General features: G+C 41.0%; 1 protein-coding gene across 4 annotated transcripts; it reads right to left on the reverse strand.

The window, feature by feature from the left end:
• Nucleotides 1–986: 986 nt before the first annotated feature.
• Nucleotides 987–19125, reverse strand: ACAD8 (acyl-CoA dehydrogenase family member 8). 4 transcript variants are annotated; one of them, XM_060605279.3, is made up of 11 exons: nucleotides 18960–19120; nucleotides 17112–17212; nucleotides 16275–16444; nucleotides 15499–15608; nucleotides 15026–15102; nucleotides 14284–14421; nucleotides 9875–10010; nucleotides 9683–9780; nucleotides 9151–9303; nucleotides 8413–8515; nucleotides 987–1763 (listed from the first exon to the last, which is right to left on the reverse strand). In XM_060605279.3, exons 1-11 carry the CDS (start codon nucleotides 19066–19068, stop codon nucleotides 1711–1713), a joined length of 1248 nt encoding a protein of 415 aa, XP_060461262.1. In that variant the 5' UTR covers nucleotides 19069–19120; the 3' UTR covers nucleotides 987–1710. The 4 variants fall into 4 exon arrangements, with proteins under 4 accessions (XP_060461262.1, XP_060461263.1, XP_060461264.1 ...); XM_060605280.3 differs by lacking the exon at nucleotides 14284–14421 and having other exon boundaries at nucleotides 18960–19121; XM_060605281.3 differs by lacking the exon at nucleotides 8413–8515 and having other exon boundaries at nucleotides 18960–19121.
• Nucleotides 19126–19200: the final 75 nt, after the last annotated feature.

Here is a 19200-nt window from a genome sequence, read left to right on the forward strand (position 1 = left end):
TAGGGGAAAAAAGAGAGAAGCAAACCAAGAAACATACTCTTAACTATAGAGAACAAACTGATGGTTACCAGAAGGGATATGGGTAGGGGGATGGGTTAAATAGGTGATGGGGATTAAGGAGGGCACTTGTTATGATGAGCACTTGTAATGATCATAATTTATAACAGGGTTCTCCAAAAAGTCTCCATTTAAATATTACTTTAAATCTACTTTCATAAATTATAAACAGTTCTTTTTTAAATGTTTATTTATTCTGAGGAGAGTGAATGCGAGCATGAGTGCGAAAGGGGCAGAATGAGTGGGGAGAGAGAGGATCCCAAGCAGGATCCACACTGTCAGCTCAGAGCCCAACATGGGGCTCGATCTCACAAACTGTGAGATCATAACCAGAGCAAAATCAAGAGTTGGACACTCAACGACTGAGCCATTCAGGTAACCCATAAACAATTCTTAATTTAAAAATCCATTAGTAATATAAGGAGCCTATTATTTATAAGCTATTTTGGTTAAGAAGAGATTTTTTATTATTCCAAAATCTAGTTAAATGTTTAATTAAATATCAAAAAATTTTTTTAAATTGTTGTAAAGGCTTAGAGGATAAAATAAAAACTAACTTTAGGGCACCTGTGGCTCAGTTGGTTAAGCATCTGACTTTGGCTCAGGTCATGATCTCGTGGTTCATGAGTTCAAGCCCTGTGTCGGGCTCTGTGCTGACAGGTGAGAGCCTGGAACCTGCTTTAGATTCTGTGTCTCCCTCTCTCTCTGACCCTCCCCCCACTCATACTCTGTCTCTCTCTCTCTCTCAAAAATAAATAAAACATTAAAAAATTTTTTTTAAAAATAAAAATTAACTTCAACAGAACTGGAGATGATACTGAGGGGGATAGATTTTATTTATCAATATAGTGACTAAAATATTTATAATGACTAAAATATTTGTAAAGAGGAGCAACTTCAAGAAAGGAAAGAAAAATGCAGAAAAAAAATATGCTCAAAGTACTTATCAGGAAGGGTTATAGAAACTTGAATAACATTCCTAGATCATATACTTCTAAAAAAGAATACAACAAATATTCAGAGTTCCACATAATCTCAGCCTTTGATGTTCACAAGTCTACAAGTATGGTTATCCCCTAAATCACAGTTTAGGAGTTAGGTTGCCTGAATATTCATATTATCATCATTCACATTCACAGCAGTACTACAAAGAAAATGCAACCCACAGAAACCTTCTGCATGTTTAGCTGAGGTTCAGAGGACAGCAAAAGATAAAACTACATTTTTCTCCATTTCTCCTGTCCTACACCTTTGCTTTATAATCAGGAAAAACCCTCAATGGAAATATCCAGACCCCTGGAAGCAGGATTCGGGGAACCAGCAAAATGCACACAAGTCAAGACAATGTAGATCCAAGAGAGAACGTTGATTTGGTGATGAATCTTTACTGGTCACCTTTCTGCATTAGGAAAACAAGGTAGTATGTCTACTTGTGATACTCCCAGTCAGGGCAGCTCCTCCAGTTCTGCTCAAGACTCTGTCCCAGTCCTTTAGCTGATGCTGCTCCCAACATACAGATGAAGGGCCCAGGTGAAAGAGCTCAGGCCTCCAATCTAATCCATGACTCAACTGGAACACAACAGTCCACATGAACCACTCAATGCTCATTCAAGTTGTACATTAAATGTCATGCCTGAACATCAAGTCTGGGTGTTACTCCTGAAGCAGGCTTCGAGAGATCAGCATCCTCATCACTTCATTGCTACCTGCAAAGACAGAAAGAATAAGGATTTAGTTGCAGCAAAGTCTGAGAGCTCCGTAAACCTCTAACTAGGGTGCTCCAAGCCTCACTCAGGATAGGAGTAGGTGTAAACTACAATTGTTGCTTTAACACTGAGAGGGATGGGATTATTACAGACTACTTTCCAAAGCACAGAAAAATGTCAGGAAGTAAGAAATAAACGTACCCTTAAAAACACCTCTCTTGGGAGAGGGAAGATGACTGAGTAGGAAGATGCTGAGCTTACCTCCTCCCATGGACACACTAAGGCTGAAACTACATACAGTGCAACTAACTCTGAGACCCTGAACTCTAGAAGAACAGCTATTCCACACCTAAAGATATAAAGAAAACATCACATTGAGGAGGGTAGGAAGGGCAGAGATGGTCAAGAGCCAAAACACCCCATTGTAGTGACCCATAAGCAGGAAGATATCACAGGTGTGGAGGTCCTTCCTGAGGAGTGAAAAGTTCAAGTCTCACATCAGGCACCTTCTGCCCTGGGGATCTTCACTGGAAAGATGAGGCCCCATATTGTCTGGCTTTGCAAATTAGTGGGGCTTAACTCCAGGAGAGCCAGGGAGCTACAGGAAACTGAAAGGGCCCACACACAATATCAGTCACTCGGAGCTCAGGACAGAGGTAGTTGTTTGAAAAGCTCCTGGGCCATACATGAGGGAGACTTAATGACTAATGTTTGAGTGTGTGCCAGAGGGACAGGGATCTGTAGGAACTTTGGGAATGAAAGTGTTGGCAAGTGCATTTTTCTTGTACTCCTACAGCTTAGTTAGCGAGATGCTTGCGGGACCAAGATCTGACACTCTCCACCTACCTTGCTAGCACTGTTTGTCCCACCCTGGCATTCCTCCGCAGACCTTCCCTGCTTAACACACTCAACCCAGCAGATAGATGTCTCTTCAAGCAGATATCACCCACCATATTCAGCAGGTCACCTTGGATCAGTACCCGCTCCTGCCCAAAGTGACTGCTGCCCACTAGCACCCCCAGACGACCCAGAGCTGGGCCTGGTAGCCAGCCACAGTGGGAGCTAACACCACCCACCAGCACAGATACAACAGTAGGACACATACATCCTATATAGGGGACACCCCTGGAATGCTTGGTTCTAGTGACCAGCGAGATGCCTTCTATACAGGACATTATTTTCAGGACCAGGAGACACAGCTGGGATATCTAATACACAAAAACAAAAATGAGAAGACAAGAATATGCTCCAAATGAAAGAACAAGGTAAAACCTCAGTAAAAGAACTGATAAATAGAACAGATAAATAAAACAGATAAGCAATCTACTTGATAAACTTTCAAAATAATGATCATAAAGATGCTCACGGCCTTGAGAGAAGACTGGATGAACTTAGTGAGAACTTCAGCAAAGAGACAGAAAATATAAAACAAAAAGTAGTTGAAGAGTACAGTAATTGAAATGAAAAATACACTAAAGGGAATTAACATCAGAAGATTCAGAATGGATCAGCAATCTGGAAGACAGGGTAGTGTGTAAAGTGCCCAAGATGAGCAGCAAAAAGAAAAAGAGTTAAAGAAATAGGTTAAGGGACCTCTGTGACAACATCAAGCATACTAACATTTGCATTATTGGGGTCCCAGAAGGAGAAGAGAAAGAGAAAGATGCAGAAAACTGATTTTAAGAAGTAATAGCTGAAAACTTCCGTACTCTGGGGAAGAAAACAGACATCTAGTTTCAGGAAGCAAAGGAAGCCCCAAACAAGATAAACCATGACATATAATATATATAATATAATATAATATAATATAATATAATATAATATAATATAATTAAAATAGTAAAAATTACATATAAAGAGAAATCTTAAAAGCAGCCAGAGAAAAGCAAATAGTTATATAAAAGGGAAAGTACCCAGAAAGGTAAGAGCAGTTTTTCAGCAGAAACTTTGCTGCCAGAAGGGAGTGGCATGATATATTCAAAGTGCTGAAAGGGAAAAAACCTAAAACCTTGAATAGTCTACTGGCAAGGTTTTCATTTAGAACTGAAGGAGAAATGAAGGATTTCCCAGACAAACAAAAGTTAATGGAGTTCATCATCACTAAACTGCCCTCATAAGAAGTGTTAAAGGAACTTCTTTAAGTTGAAAAAAAAAAAAAAAAGGCAACAACTAGAAGTAAGCAAATTATGAAAGGAAAAATTTCACTGGTGAAAGCAAACGTAATATAGGTAGTAAATCAATCACTTATAAAGCCAGTGTGAAGGTTAAAAGAAAAAAATAGTAAAATCACTTATATCTAAAAATTAGTTAAGGGACTCATAAAATAAGATATAAAATATGACATCAAATACATAAAATGGGGGAGGTACTAAAAATGTAGTGCTTTTATAATGTGTTTGAATATAAGCAAACATCACTTAAAATAGACTGCTATATACATACGGTGTTATACATGAACCTCATGGTAACCACATACCAAAAACCTGTAAGAGATGCACAAAAAATAAAGAGAAAGGAATCCAAGCATAACATTAAGGTAAGTCATCAATCACAAGGGAAGACAGAAAGAAAAGAAAAAAGAAACTGAACAAAAACAACCAGACAACAATTAACAAAATGGCAATAAGTACATAGCTATCAATATTACTGTTACTTTAAATATAAATGGACTAAATGCTCCAATCAAAAGACAAAAGGTGACTGAATGGATTAAAAAACAAGATCCATCTATAAACTGCCTATAGGAGACTTACTTCAGACCTAAAGACTCATACAGACTGAAAGTGAAGGGATGGAAAAAGATCTTCTATACTAATGAAATTTTTTTAAAAAGCTAGGGAAGCAATACTTATATCAGACAAAATAGGCTTTAAAATAAAGACTATAACAAAACATGAAAAAGGTAATTACATAATGATAACAGGATCAACCGAACAAGAGGATATAACAATTATAAATATTGATGCACCCTACACAAGAGCACCTAAATATATAAGGCAAATACTAATGGACATAAAGAGAGAAATTAACAGTAATACAATAATAGTAAGAAAATTTAACACCCCACTTACATCAATGGATAGGTCATCCAGACAGAGAATCAATAAACAAACAATGGCTTTGAATGATGCCTTAGAACAGATAGGACTTGAGGATATCACAGATATATACAGAACATGCCATCCAAAAAGGTGAGAACACATATCCTGTTCACGTGCACATGGAAGTGCACATTCTCTGAGACAGATCACATGTGAAGCCACAAAACAAGTCTTAATAAATTTAAGAAGACTGAAATCATATTAAGCATCTTTTTCAACCACAATGGTGTAAAACATGTGGAGGCTAAACAACCTGCTATTAAACGACCAATGGGCCAATGAAGAAATCAAAAAGGAAATAAATAAAATAGCATGAGACAACTGAAAATGGAAAGCCAACATTCCAAAATCTTTGGGGCAGAACAAAAGCAGTTCTAACAGGCAAGTTTATACTGATATGGGCCCTCTTCAAGAAACAAATCTCAGGGTTGCCTGAGTGGCTCAGTTGGTTAAGCGTCTGGCTGGGACTCAGGTCATGATATCATGGTTTGTGAGTTTGAGCCCTGCGTCAGGTTCTGTGCTGACTGCTTGGAGCCTGGAGCCTGCTTCAGATTCTGTGTGTGTGTGTGTGTGTGTGTGTGTGTGTGTGTGTGTGTGTCTGCCCTTCCCTTGCTCATGCTGTCTCTCTGTGTCTCTCCCTGTTTCAAAAATAAATAAGCATTAAAAAAAAAAAAAAAAGAAAAGAAACAAATCTCAAACACACAATCTAACTGTATACCTAAGGGAATTTGTAAAAAAGAATGAACAAACTCAAAGTTAGTAAAAGGAAGGGAATAACAAAGATCAGAGCAGAAATAAATGAAATAGAGACTAAAAAAACAATAGAAAAGATCAGTGAAACCAAGAGTTTGTTCTTTGGAAAGATATACAAAATTGATGAACGCCTAGCCAGCCTTATTAAGAAAAAAAAAGAAAAGAAAAAAGAGAGAGAGAGAAGACTCAAATAAGTAAAATCAGAAATAAAAGGTAAGAAGTTACAACCAACACCACAGAAACATAAAGGATTTAAGACGCTACCACAAAAAATGATATGCCAACAAAACGGGACAACCTGAAGAAAGAAACAGATAAATTCCTAGAAACATACAATTTTCCAAGACTGAATCAGGAAGAAATAGAAAATGTGAACAGGCTGGGGGCACCTGGGTGGCTCAGTCAGTTAAGTGTCTGACTCCTACTCTTAAAAACTGAGAACAAACTGAGGGTTGATCGGGGGTGGGAGGGAGGGTAGGGTGGGTGATGGGTACTGAGGAGGGCACCTTTTGGGATGAGCACTGGGTGTTGTATGGAAACCAATTTGACAGTAAATTTCATATATTAAAAAAATAAATTAATTAAAAAATAAAAAAAAAATAAAGTGTCTGACTCTTGATCTCAGCTCAGGTCTTTGTCTCAGGGATGTCAGTTCAAGCCTCGCACGGGACTCTGTGCTGAGCATGGAGCCTAAAAAAATCTGAACAGACTGATTACTAGTAACAAAATTGAATTGGCAATCAAAAACCTCCCAACAAAGAAAAGTCAAGGACTGGACAGCTACAAACATTAAAGAAGAGTTAATACCTTTCCTTCTCAAACTATTTCAATTGTCAAATTACTATGCTGTCCACCTGAAACTATTATAATATTGTATGGCCACTATGCCTCACATTAAGAAAATGCACCTACAAAAGCACAGAAAAAGCACCAAAGGAGATATTTTGGACTTACATATATAAATAATCTAAAATATGAATTCTGAATGTGGACACATGAGTCATTTTTTTTTTTTTTACTTTTCCTATATTTTATGAGTTTTCAACAATAAATATACCAATTTCATTGGTAATCAGAAAAATAAATTTTAGGGATGCCTGGCTGGCTCAGTCAGTGGAACATGCAACTCTTGATCTCTGGGTTGTGAGCTTGAGCCCCATGTTGGGTGTAGAGATTACTTAAAAATAAAATCTTAAAACAAACAAACAAAAACACTGAATTTTTTATTTTATTTTTAAAATTTTTAACGTTTATTTATTTTTGAGAGACACAGAGAGACAGAGAACGAGCAGGGGAGGAACAGAGAGAGAGGGCGACACAGAATCTGAAGCAGGAGATCATGACCTGAGCCGAAGTCAGTTGCTTAACTGACTGAGCCACCCAGGCACCCCAACACTGAATTTTAAAAAAACAAACAAAAACATTTTCCCTGAAAGGAGGGGTCAACTTCTTGCTTCATTTTTACAGTGGGTTTTAATGCAAAGAGAAATATGAACCCCCATGAGGAATGAGTAATCACACATCTCGAATAAAACCAAGCCAAAATTTCAGATTTATCCAGTAACGAAGTCCACAATGAAACAAAGTGATCAAGACCAGTGCCCCAAATTTTCTAGAAGTGGATGATGGCATGGCCTGAAATCTATGTATCTGGCCTTTCCCATTTCTTCTTATAAGGTTAAAAGGCAGAGTTAGAATAAAGGTGAAGTCTCACACACTCATAAAAGCTGGGTAAGGAAACAACCACAGGAGTAATCAGAAGAATTTGAGCAAGAGTGACTGACCTCATCGATGTGCTTCAGGAATGGGGTTTGCAGAAGAAAGCGAACTCTAACTTTTACAAACTGTGATTTGGTCATCACACCAGAGCAGTGGGTTCAGTTTCAGAGTGGTGTTCCCAGACACACAGTGACAGTCTCGTTTGAAAACTTGTTAGAGATGCAAATTTTTAGGCCTACCCAAGACCTACTGAGTGAGAACTTCTGGGCACAGAGCCTAGCAATCTGTTTTCACAAGCCCTCTAGGTGATTCTGACACTTCTTCAGGTTTGAGAAGAATGCTTTGAAAATGGCAGAGAGACCAATGCCCACAAGCCTCTCCTCTGCCACCATGGAAGCAGCCCCACATCGCACCACTGAAAGTCACTTAGACAAGCCTCTGCCCCATCTGGCTCTTCTACAGTGTGAGCACCCCTGGCTGTTTACACTAACTGGGACAGGAGTCACTGGTGTGGAGTGTGGAGAAGGCCATGCCCTGAGCCATACTCCAACAGCTTACACATTTCCCAGACCAATCCACTCTGTGATTACCAAGAAGATACCCATATGATTTAGTTTACTGAAAAATCCATTAGTCATATTATAAAGATATGAATTTATAGAGGTTCCTGGTGATCAAATTAGCTCACATTTGCTGTGTTAATTACTGTACCGAAGTTTGGGGATCCTTGAGGACCAAGTACTTTATGAGAGTAAAGAACAGTTACTGCTGCAGTTTTCAAAATGCTTTCTCATGTATTACCTGAGTTTGAATGTTCTCTAAAGTTTGCAAAGAAAAAGAGTAGAAATGGAGTGATTTGGCAGCTTATTTCTGGTGACAAAGCAGAGCCTCCTGACTCCCAGGATAGTGCTCTTGTATGGCATCAAAAAGCACTTCCAGAGTAGGGTCAGGAAAAAGAGGAAGGAGGAAGGCAAAAGACAGACAGGATCTGAGAACCAGCCAGCATAGGGACAGACAGGCCAGGGAAAGTGGTGACCCTATAACCATTCTGGAGAATAACCTCTGGCAATTTTTACCTTCTAGGATTTGATGGACCCTGGAGTCTCGCACATACTGCTGAACAGCATAGTCCTTCAGGTAGCCATAGCCTCCATGCATCTGTAAAGCCTGGTTGCAGATCTGCAGGGAGATAGGGACTACACATCTCTGATTTTGGGAAGACTATGGAACAAGTGGCTTCTCCTTCCACCCCAGCCTCCTATAAACTAATATGAGGGAGAACAACCTACAGATAACCAGCCAAGCTCAAAAAGGGGCTCTGTATTCTGTGTGATTGGACAACAACTACTAAACTTACCAGTTCCCACCAGGCGGGCAACTCAGAAAGCTCTGCCTTTCTTGCTTATTATCTGCAGGGGAGAGGCTGCCCACAAGCACTTTGGCTGGGATTATGTGAAGTCATGGTGTCATCTAGTGGCAATGAAGCCTCATGTGGAAATGGCTTAGCCCTTGACATTTTAAACACAGCATAGTGCTAAATTTGAACAAGAGGCACTGGAAGGCTCTGAACCTTCTTCCAAAAGAAGTGTCTCATCTAGAACACAATCAATTAACAGTGCCAGAGTGGAGTGTGCAATGGCACAGGGCAGATAAAAAGTCAGCTCCCAAGCAGACCTCTTATTTGTTCATTTATATCCGTAAGCCCCAAGGCAATCTCTGCAGCATCCGAGGAGTTAACTAATGGCTCTCAACATCCCTGGACCCAAAAGCTGGTCCCTGTCCACCCAAGACAGCCAGAGGGCACCATCACGCACAGCAAAGCATTCATCTGTAGCGAAGAGCTTGGCCATGGAGCACAGGGCCACTGCATCTTCCCGCTCCTCCTGCAGAGCTACTGCTGCACTGCGGATTATCAGCCTCGAGGCCACCAGCCTTGTTGCCATATCAGCCAGTTTGAATTGCAGGTACTGCAGGAACAGGGAAGAAGAGAACCAGACAAGATAGACAGGCTTAGACCAGCACCTGATCTGGGGACCTCCATAAGCCTTCTCTGATGAGGTACCTTTTCTAAGTGACCCCAAGCTTCAAAGTCTCCTTCAGACTTTGCAGACAAATGTATCTTCTACAGAGAAAATGTATCACCTTGTGAGTTCTAAGACCACTTCGCTTGCCCTGCACTTCAATATTACCTCCTGAAAAAGATTACTGATAAAATTAGAACATAAGTTCTAAGATGGGGGCAGAATTCCAATGAGAAATCACAGCCTCACCCTCCTAGAGGATGTGGACCACAAAGCAGATCTCATACAGAGCTGAAAGCAAATGCAGGGGCATCTGGGAAATGACCTGGTTACTGGCCAGAGGCTCTCCAAACTGCTTCCGAACATTGAGGTAGTCTCGGGTGAGGATGACCGAAGCATGAGCAGCTCCTAGAGAGCAGGAAGCTGGAAAGGAAGAGTGCCAACATTTCAAGTGAGCCAGCACAGTGCTGCCTGCTGGAGTCCGCTACCTCCCTGCCCCATCCTGTTGTGTTCTCACCAACATTGATCCTCCCTCCATTCAGTCCTTTCATGGCAATGATGAAGCCCTGCCCTTCATCCCCAATTCTGTTGGCCATGGGGACTGCACAGTCTTCAAAGATCACGGCGCGGGTTGGCTGTGAGTTCCACCCCACCTGGCAAAAATCAGGGACTGTATGGCTGCCCAACAGGGCAGCATTTAGGGCACCGTTCTCTGTTGATGAAGCCCTGTGAAGTACAGGTTCCATTATCCTGGGACTTAGACCTTGAGAACTTAAAATCAGAGACAATACAAAAGTTCAGACTTAAACACTTGTCAATTGTCATAGATTGTTTTTTCAGTGAAACATTTTTTAACATATTATCTGCCTTCTAATGTCTATTTTACCAGACTAACCTATCCACAAACATTTCTCACAATTTCTTTGAGGATTGGGGCAGAACTGTCCTCATTTTTAGTGCCTCTACAAGTATATTCTTTTATTTAAAAAAAAAAAAAAGTTGGGGGCGGGGAGCGCCTGGGTGGCACACTTGGTTAAGTGTCCCACTTTGGCTCAGGTGATGATCTCACATTTCGTGAGTTTGAGCCCTGTGTTGGGTTCTCTGCTGTCAGCACAGAGTCCCTTTGGATCCTCTGTTCCCTCTCTCTCTGCCCCTCTCCTGCTTGTGTGTTCTCTCTCCCTCTCTCAAAAATAAACAAACATTAAAAAAAAAAAAAACATAGACAATATAAGGATTATTTGATTTGTCCTTCTATAAGGATAACAAGGATTATCAAGAACAACAGTCACACTTCTCCTTTTAAAAGCTTAGTGTTACTTCTAAGATTGTTATCATTAGATGAGAGGAATAACACTCACTGTGCTGGCAATACCTGGTTGAGTGTTTGGCTGCAGAGAGATCTAATGACGTGTTGTCAGCAGCTCACATGAGCCAATTACACACATCTTTTCCTAACGTGGCATTCAGTGATAACAGGTTGGTGGCTTTACAGATGAGTGTTTTGGTTTTTGTTTTTCCTGGCGAGCTGATTTACCAGGACATTGCTGAATATGTCAGCCACGAGCCCAGAGAGAATTCTAAATACCTAAGATGTAGTCCATGTTATGAAACTAACTAGCTGTATTTATCTCTGAACAAATCACTTGATTTCTTTGGGGCCTCGGTTTTCCTTTATGTAAGAGAACTGGACTGGAAAGCCAGCAGGGCCACTTTCTTCAAATAAAATCTTATTCACAAGTGTCATATATAAATAGATAAAGACCCTCACTACTTGATCCTCTTCATCTCTTCTTCAAGGTACTTCAAGGTTTCAAAGAACTCTAAGGCTCAATGCGGCAGATTTTTAAAAGCACAAGACTATGTAAAATTTCCCGCTTCTCGTATAGCTCTGTAAACACTACTGCCTTTACTTGACCATTTCTTTACATAAAAACACTCAATAGCTCCCTCTGTTGGCAAATAAACTTTATTCCTCAACCTTTCATTTAGGGTCTTCTACAATTTGGGCCCGTCCTTCTTTACCAGCCTTTTCTTCTATTGGTCACCTATTGGTAGTCTCAACTCAAACTGGTCTGTGTACTGTGCCACTAGGTTTTTTTCAATCCATATTTTGCTTATTCTGCTCTCTCTATCAAAGTCTGGCTTAAATGAAACCTCCTGAGGCCTTCTAGGTCACTTGAGCCAACACTGAACTTCTCTTTTAGGCTCCCATAATCTCTACAAGTCTCAAACCTCCCAATATTGGCCTGTATAGGGGTTACCTGAGAACTTATCTCCCCAAATAAATACCTGAAAGCAAGACTGAAACAAAAATTATTATTTTAATAATACTTCTAAAGAGCTCAAAACAAATACCTGCTACCTCTTCACTTCTAACCCCTTACTATAAAAACATCTACCTTCCTCCCCTATGCAGAGAATTCTTTTCCTAATCCTATCTGGGCCCCTGGGTAGCTTTAGCCAGTGAGAACAGATATCCCATTTCCCTTTCTGAAGGCCCTGAACTGCTGGACCACTACCACTAGAGCCCATTCCTTCTGTCACTCTTGACTTCTATCCTACATATTATCTTCATTCCCTCTTCTGGGAGTCCTCACTTCCAGCCCTCCCATGACAAAACTCATTCTTCTATGCAAAACCTTTTAACAATTAAATCCAATATAAAGTCCTCATTACCTTCCCATAAAGTCAATGCAAAACTAGTAGTTTAAAGCTCTCAGCTATATAATGTGTTAAATATGCCAAGTCACAGCCATCCTTGCAGGAAAGATGGCATGGAACAGGGAGAAAGGCTGGCTTCTTGGGTCACCAGAACAGTCAGGTCAACCATGGGGATCAATGGGTGACTCTTCATCTCGGCCTACAAGGCCCTGCTTGCTGTCCAATTTCATCCTACACCCACACCATTCTTTTATTTGCTCACTTCTCTAGGACCATACTGAACATTTTTTCCGTTTCCCAAATAGGCCATCTGTCTATTTGTTGTCTCTGCCCAGAATTCTTCCTATGGTTGTTCCTTCTAATATACTTGGGATCTCATCTCAAAAGTCATGACCTCTCAGAGTTCAGGTCTATTGTAGAAGCTCCCAAGCTCTCCTCAATCAGTATCCTATCAACCTGTTTTATCTCCTCTGTAGCACAGAACACTTCCAGAAATTTTAGTGTGAGGGATTTCTCTATTGTCCCTGTGGCTTATTCACCTGTCTGTGGCTTATCTCTGCTTGCTGGAAGGTTAATTCCATGGGGGCAGAGCTTGTCTTTGTTCACTGCTCCATCCCTACTGTTTAGAAGAATGCTTGGCACACAGTGGGCATTCACCAGCTGTCAAATGCATAAATAGATGTCCTTCCAGATTTCCCTTACATTGAAACATATATAAAGCAAAACTAATAATTAAAAAAAAGACAACAAAAAAAGAAAATGTATACACTTAAAAAGTGAGAGAAAATAGAAAATGAAAGGAAGAAAAGATATACTTTTTGTTTCTGGAACTTATTTACAACTTTTCTCTAGGCACTAAACTTGATAGCTTTGGTAGTCTGTCAACAGAATACTGAGGTGGATACTACCCTTGTGTATTGAAACAATCATCACTACCTTTATAAGCACAGACAACCTGAATCAGCATAACTCAATCCTGTAAAATTATGTGCCAGACTATGTAAGTTGATCTATGTCATATGGCCCAAAGCAGACATTCCTAGAATTAAGATATCTTATAGCTGTATAACTTCACATACATTATACATGTGAGACAGCATATGTCTTATAATTTCAGACAAGGCTAGGAGTGACTTTTGTATCCTCCCCATCCCAGGAGCCAGCATCAGGCTTTGTACATGGAAGGAATCTAGTAAAAACCTATTATCCTATAAAAGATAAGGGGCACTAATACTTCTAACTCTTTGGCAGTTTATAAAATATCAGGAAGGCTCATGAAGGGAAATATGGAAACCCTAGGAGCTATGAAAGGAGAAGTACATTTAGGGGTCATTTCATTACCTGAAATCTCCCCCAAAGTCATAACTGTAACAGTACATATTGGAGGCAGATGACAATTCTGGTCACCTGCCCTAACAAATCTGAATGGTCTCATCTTACCACCAGCTACAGTTATGTAATCATAGTTTTACTATTCATGGCCTGACTAGGGGATTTCTTAATCCTAGAAATGTCTTTCCAAACCACCTATGGAAACACCCTTCTTCTTACATTATTGAAATACCCATAATCATCTCCAATGAGTTTTATTTTATATTTATTTAAAGAAGAAAAGTGGCTGATATGCTTTTCATTCCTGAGACCTCTAGTCACCAACAGATCTTCTGTAAGTATTTTTTCCTGGGATAAAAGAGTGCACTAAAATAAGAAGTTGGATAAAAAACACAGGTCAGGGGCTATGGCTGAGTGGCTCAGTCAGTTAAGCATCCAACTCTTGATTTTGGCTCAGATCATGATTTCATGGTTCGTGAGTTCGAGCCCTGCACTGGGTTCTGTGCTAACAGTATGGAGCCTGCTTGAGATTCTCTCTCTACCTCTCTCTCTGCCCCTCCCCTGGCTCGCACTCTTCCTCTCTCTCTCTCTCAAAAATAAGTAAACTTAAAAAAAATGAAATAAAAAAAACACAAGTCAAAAGTGGAGGTGAGGCAGACAATAGAGAAATCCCTCACACTAAAATGACAGGTGGCTTATGGAACTTACTGACAAACTCCACCATTTTGCCAGTGGTATAGTATTTCTGTAGACATGCCCTATTTTATTTCACCTGCTCCTGTTGAAACTGTAATAGGAGCAACTGCCTCTAATGCAAGTTAGCAAGTATGTGAACCTATTAAAACAAAACAAATAGAACAGAGATAGGTCTGGCAGGTAACAGATTCTTGAATTGCTTGAACTTGAATTGCTTCATGTTCATTAGCCACTCACCTTTTTTTCCTTCTTGCCAAAGCTGAGGCCAGGGGTTCCCTTCTCAACAACTATACATGAGATGCCTTTGGGGCCTGGTCCTCCTGTTCGGCACATGACTACATAGACATCTGATTCACCTCCACCACTGATAAAGGCCTGGTGGTTGGAGAGGGGGTGCACAAGGATCAGGAAACACATGCATTCCTGCAGCCTAACAACTGGGAAAACATAGGGATTCTCCCAACAGTAGGTTGCTAAGAGGTATATGGTGGCACAGAGAAATGAAGAAGGGGTAAAAAGAACCTGTGCTGACTGGGGAATCAGGGATCTATCTGATGAGACTATAAAAAGGATAAACAAAAATGAGGAAAATTATCTGGACTCAGATCAGAAGAAAGAGAAAGTGGGGCATCTGGGTGGCTCAGTCGGCTAAGTGTTTGACTCTTGATTTCAGCTCAGGCCATGATCTCAAGGTCATTGACATGGAGCCTTGTGTTGGGCTCTGCACTGAGTGTGGAGTGTGCTTGGGAGTCTCTCTCCTTCTGCCCCTCCCCCACTTGCGCTCTCTCCCCCTCTCTCTCAAAATAAATAAATAAACTTGAAAAAGAGAGAGAAAGTGAAGGTAAATAAAGGGAAATAGGTCAGAGATTCTCTACCCAACATGTAAAAATCCCAGGAAATATTAACTCGCAGAGAGCAAGGATCCAGGTGATATCAGCAGGAAGATGGGAACAATTCTGTAAGGTGGGTATGCTGGTACCTTGGAGCCATTGAGGATGTAATGATCTCCTTGTTGTTTCGCTGAGGTCAAAAGGGACGCAGCATCACTGCCACTTCCTAAGGCAGGGATCAAAAGGAAGCAGAGAGGGTAGGAGAGAAAGTCAGTGAAGTTAAGGGACACTCAGCACGGCTCCACTTCCAAGGAAATCTTTCCTTACAACAAACAACTCAGTGTTTCCTACTTTGAAACTTAGACAGCCAAAGGAACTCTCTGTATTTGGTGAAAATGGCGGACAGCAATCAGATCATTTTCCGTCTCCCAGAACACCGGCTTGCAGTGAGCCTCCTACAAGGAAGTTCCAGTCGACAGCCTGGATAGACTCTGGCCTAGAGGCCTCTGAGTCTTGTGACATCAGGCCACAGGTATGGCTGAACTTCATGGTAAATAAGGGTTATATGCTTTGCCTGAGCAGCATCTCCTGATTCATCTTGCTGGCAGTGTGGCAAACCCACCTGGTTCAGTGAGGCAGTAGGAAGCAAATTTCTCCATGGTACAGAGCGGTGGGCAAAATTTGTGCCTCTGTTCCTCATTTCCAAAAGTATCGATCATCCAGACACACATGCTGACAGGTAAACCAAGAAGAAAAGACCAAAAGGGAAAAAAAAAAAAAAAAAAGAAAGAAGAAGAAACAACAATGACAGAGTTAATATGGAGAAAAAGACATCTGAAGGGGGAAGGTCTGGGGAAGGAGAACACAGGTAGCAAAGCAGAGTGAAGCAGAAGAGAGAGTGGGAAGAGAAAAGCTGCCACTGAGGAAATTCAAATTTAAAGGAAAGGCCTAGGTTAAAACATACTCCCGGAACACACAGTTCCCACAGATAATCAGGATCAAGGTATTTCTCACTTGGATGTTCATGCTACTTCTAGTTAGGTTCAATAAGGTCCCTAAAAATCAAAGAGTTATATAGGTACTTTTGCAAATTCCTGGAGGCTTTGTCTTTGGGTTGAGGAAGAGGGGATCAGGGCCCTAACCACTGTCCTAGAGAAGTCTATTTGGTTCCAGCTCAATCTAGGATTTGAGAGAAAGCTGACAGACCTCATTCTCCAAGCAACATACAACATGACAGATTCCAGTCCAAGAGGCAATAGCAGGCCTAGTGTGAACTTTTACAGTTAGGTTCCTCAACGGCAGTCAACCTTCAAAGATGAACTTTTCTCTCTTGATCTGAAAATGTCACAGTCAACCGGTATGAGCACTTTGTTGTGCTCACCAAGCTTTGGCACTCACTTGTGGATGCTTATATAGGCTGTGGTGCTGGTACAGCCTGTAGCCAAGGCTTCAAAGATGACAGAGGTATCCAGCCGTGACAGTCCAGACCCACCTACATCTGTTCGTACATAGACCCCCCCAAAGCCTAGCTGAGCAGCCTTCCGCATCACATCTACTGGGAACAGCTCCTACAAAAAAAACAGGGTCATCAATAAGTGATTCACAGATGGACTTTTCTTTAAATGGCACAATGGGGGATTAAGATGTTTGCATTTGGGAGAGTGTAGTATTCCCTTAACATAACAGGCTATTTGTTACCTATAACAGTTAAAACGCATTCTGGAAGTACTGGTTTTCTAGTGTTAAAGTTTCTTTTTATTATCAGAATTGCCTTGGTTTTAAGAGTGTCCAAATCTTTGTATAATTAAAAACAAAAAAACAAAAAAAACTGGTCTTAGGCACCTGGGTGGCTCAGCTGGTTAAGCAACCAACTCTTGAGTTAGGCTCAGGTCATGAACTCATGATGGGGAGATGGAGCTCCATATTAGCTGACAGGAAAGAGCCTGCTTGGGATTCTCTCTCTCCCTCTCTCTGTGCCCCTCCCCGACTTGCACACACTCTCTCAAAATAAATAAACATTTTAAATAATTAATTAGTTAAAAAAAAAAACAAAACAACAGGTCTCTACAAGATGATGAGGATGTTTCTAGGAAAGGAATCACGCCATTACCAGTACTCTAATCTGCAGTAAGAACTGTGCATGGAGAATAAACACTGAAAAGTTAGGACTACAAGGAGATCTTGGTCACCACATGAGGCATTTTTGGAACATCTAGCCATAAGGAGAACTCCCACCTTCTGGTCCCACTCTGCCATATGTGGAGCCATCTCCTGGGCAGCAAAGTCAAAGGCCACTTTCTGAAATTCCTTCTGCTCTTCATTTAGTCCCATGGAAGCTGTGGGCAAGATTATGTATACTCAGTTCCAGGACAGGGGTCAGGGAAGGATATTGCCAAGAGCAAGAACCACAAAGCTGGGACAGTCGACCTAATACAGCATTTCTCTTACACAATAAGCTAAGTCAGGAACCCCAATCAACTTCAGTTATCCCATTGAAAAATGAGGGGGCTGCACTATATACTGAGTAAATTTCCTCATCTGTAGAATGAGGAAAGTATACATAATGAGTATATATGTAATATATGATACATAAAATACAATATAAATCATAATTGTCTTAATCACTTTTCACTTATTAAAATATGCAATGAAACAAAGAAATATTTGTTAATCACTCCCATTAATTTGATATTCTAATATGTGGAATGATACATTAAAGGACAATTTCCTTTAATTTTACTGATTGAGAGATACTTTCTTTTAAAGGTGAAAAAGTTCCTCATTGGTTGAAGTTACACAACTAGCTGATGGAAGTACTCCAACATATTTAACTTATTTGTTATTTAATATTAACCTATTTAATATTTAATCTATTTGTTGCCAGAACAACTCCTTACCTGCCTTGGTATCAGCAAGGGTAATTTTGTTTACCAAATTCTAAATGCTAGAACAGGGCAGCAACTTAGGAAGGAGTTTTAGGACATGGAGAAGAAAACAGTATTCTATACTAGTGTATATTATAGATCTGGGTGTAATCTAAGGGATTCATCACCTATTCTACAATGAAGAAGTGTCATTTATTCGAAAGGTTTTTGTTTTGTTTTGTTTTTGTTTTTGTTTTTTTCAGAAGAAAAAATGTGCTTAGGTACTTGACAGAATCACAAAGTGGCTGGGTATCTATCCCTAGTCAGCCTAGGCCCCTATCACTCTCTGTTCTTCACATCCAAATTATTTGGTACTTAAAAACATTCAGGTCTGTCAATTCTCATAGTTTCCCATTTGCAATAATAATTATTTTCCCTGCAGGAATTTCAATAGTAAAACGTTTTAGGTGTTACATCATAAAACTTATGTGAGCAAATCTTGTGTCACATAAGGAAGGAGCATTCCCTCATCTAGCACAACCAGCACCAGGCTTTTTACATTCTTACTACCTTTATGACCCTTAAATGACCTATGATTAAAACAAAATAAAATGAAACAAAGTCATGAGTTTCTGCACCTCTATATCCACTCCTTATCAGGAAGCAGGGATCGTAACAGAATCTACCTCAGAGTTGTGAGGATAATTGTAAAACCCTTAGTTACTGTTTTCACAAGTAAACTTATTAAATGTATCAAGAAGTCGATAATATCAACTACGTTTAAGGAGATTTGAACAATTAACAAACAGCATCAGCAGCAAAGAATAAGCTGTAACTACAAAGTATTTTCCTATCTTAATATATCTTTAGAGGGCCCCTGTGAAATAGGCAGGAGGAAAGACAGGGCTTAAGCAGAAGGCCTGGAGCACAAATTCGGTCGCCCGGCTTCCCGACCACGGAGGGGATGGGGTGGAAGAGTAATAGACGAGGGCCAGGGGCGCAACAGATGGAAACAGCAGAGAGTGAGGGCGGCCAAGGGAAGCCAGCCAGGTGGACGGGATGGGAGACCCGCCAGCGAGGGAAGCCGACTTGGGAGAGGGCAGGTGGGCCTTGGGGTGATGACCCCGGTGACGGCCCACGACAAGCCAGGGGTGACAATGCGCTCTACGGGCGCGCAGACCACTGCATTCCCTCCCCGCACACCGGGGGAGAGACTTACGATCGATGCAGGAGACCAAGCTCCGGCGGCCGCTCTGGGCGGGGGCCTGCAGACCACCACGCAGGCAGATGAGCGGCCTTCCCAGCCTCCAGCAGCCTCTGAGCAACATAGTAGCCTCTGCTCCACACAGGATCTGCAAGCGGGTTACGTTCGCTACGGCAGGAGCCAGGCCCGCAGTGCACCCTGGGAGCTGTAGTGCATCCAGCGACCCTCACAGCCCAGATTCAGGGAGGCCTCCTCC

Source organism: Panthera onca, chromosome D1 (assembly GCF_046562875.1).
Source record: "Panthera onca isolate mPanOnc1 chromosome D1, mPanOnc1 haplotype 2, whole genome shotgun sequence".
Lineage (NCBI taxonomy): Eukaryota > Metazoa > Chordata > Mammalia > Carnivora > Felidae > Panthera > Panthera onca.

Coding starts and splice junctions, on each gene's coding strand:
- ACAD8 (XM_060605279.3), bottom strand. CDS start 19,068: ATGTTGCTCAGAGGCTGCTGGAGGCTGGGAAGGCCGCTCATCTGCCTG. Junction 17,213..18,959: donor CTTGGTCTCCTGCATCGATC/GTAAGTCTCTCC, acceptor TCTTGCCCACAG/CTTCCATGGGACTAAATGAA. Junction 16,445..17,111: donor TGGCAGAGTGGGACCAGAAG/GTGGGAGTTCTC, acceptor TTTTTTTTGTAG/GAGCTGTTCCCAGTAGATGT.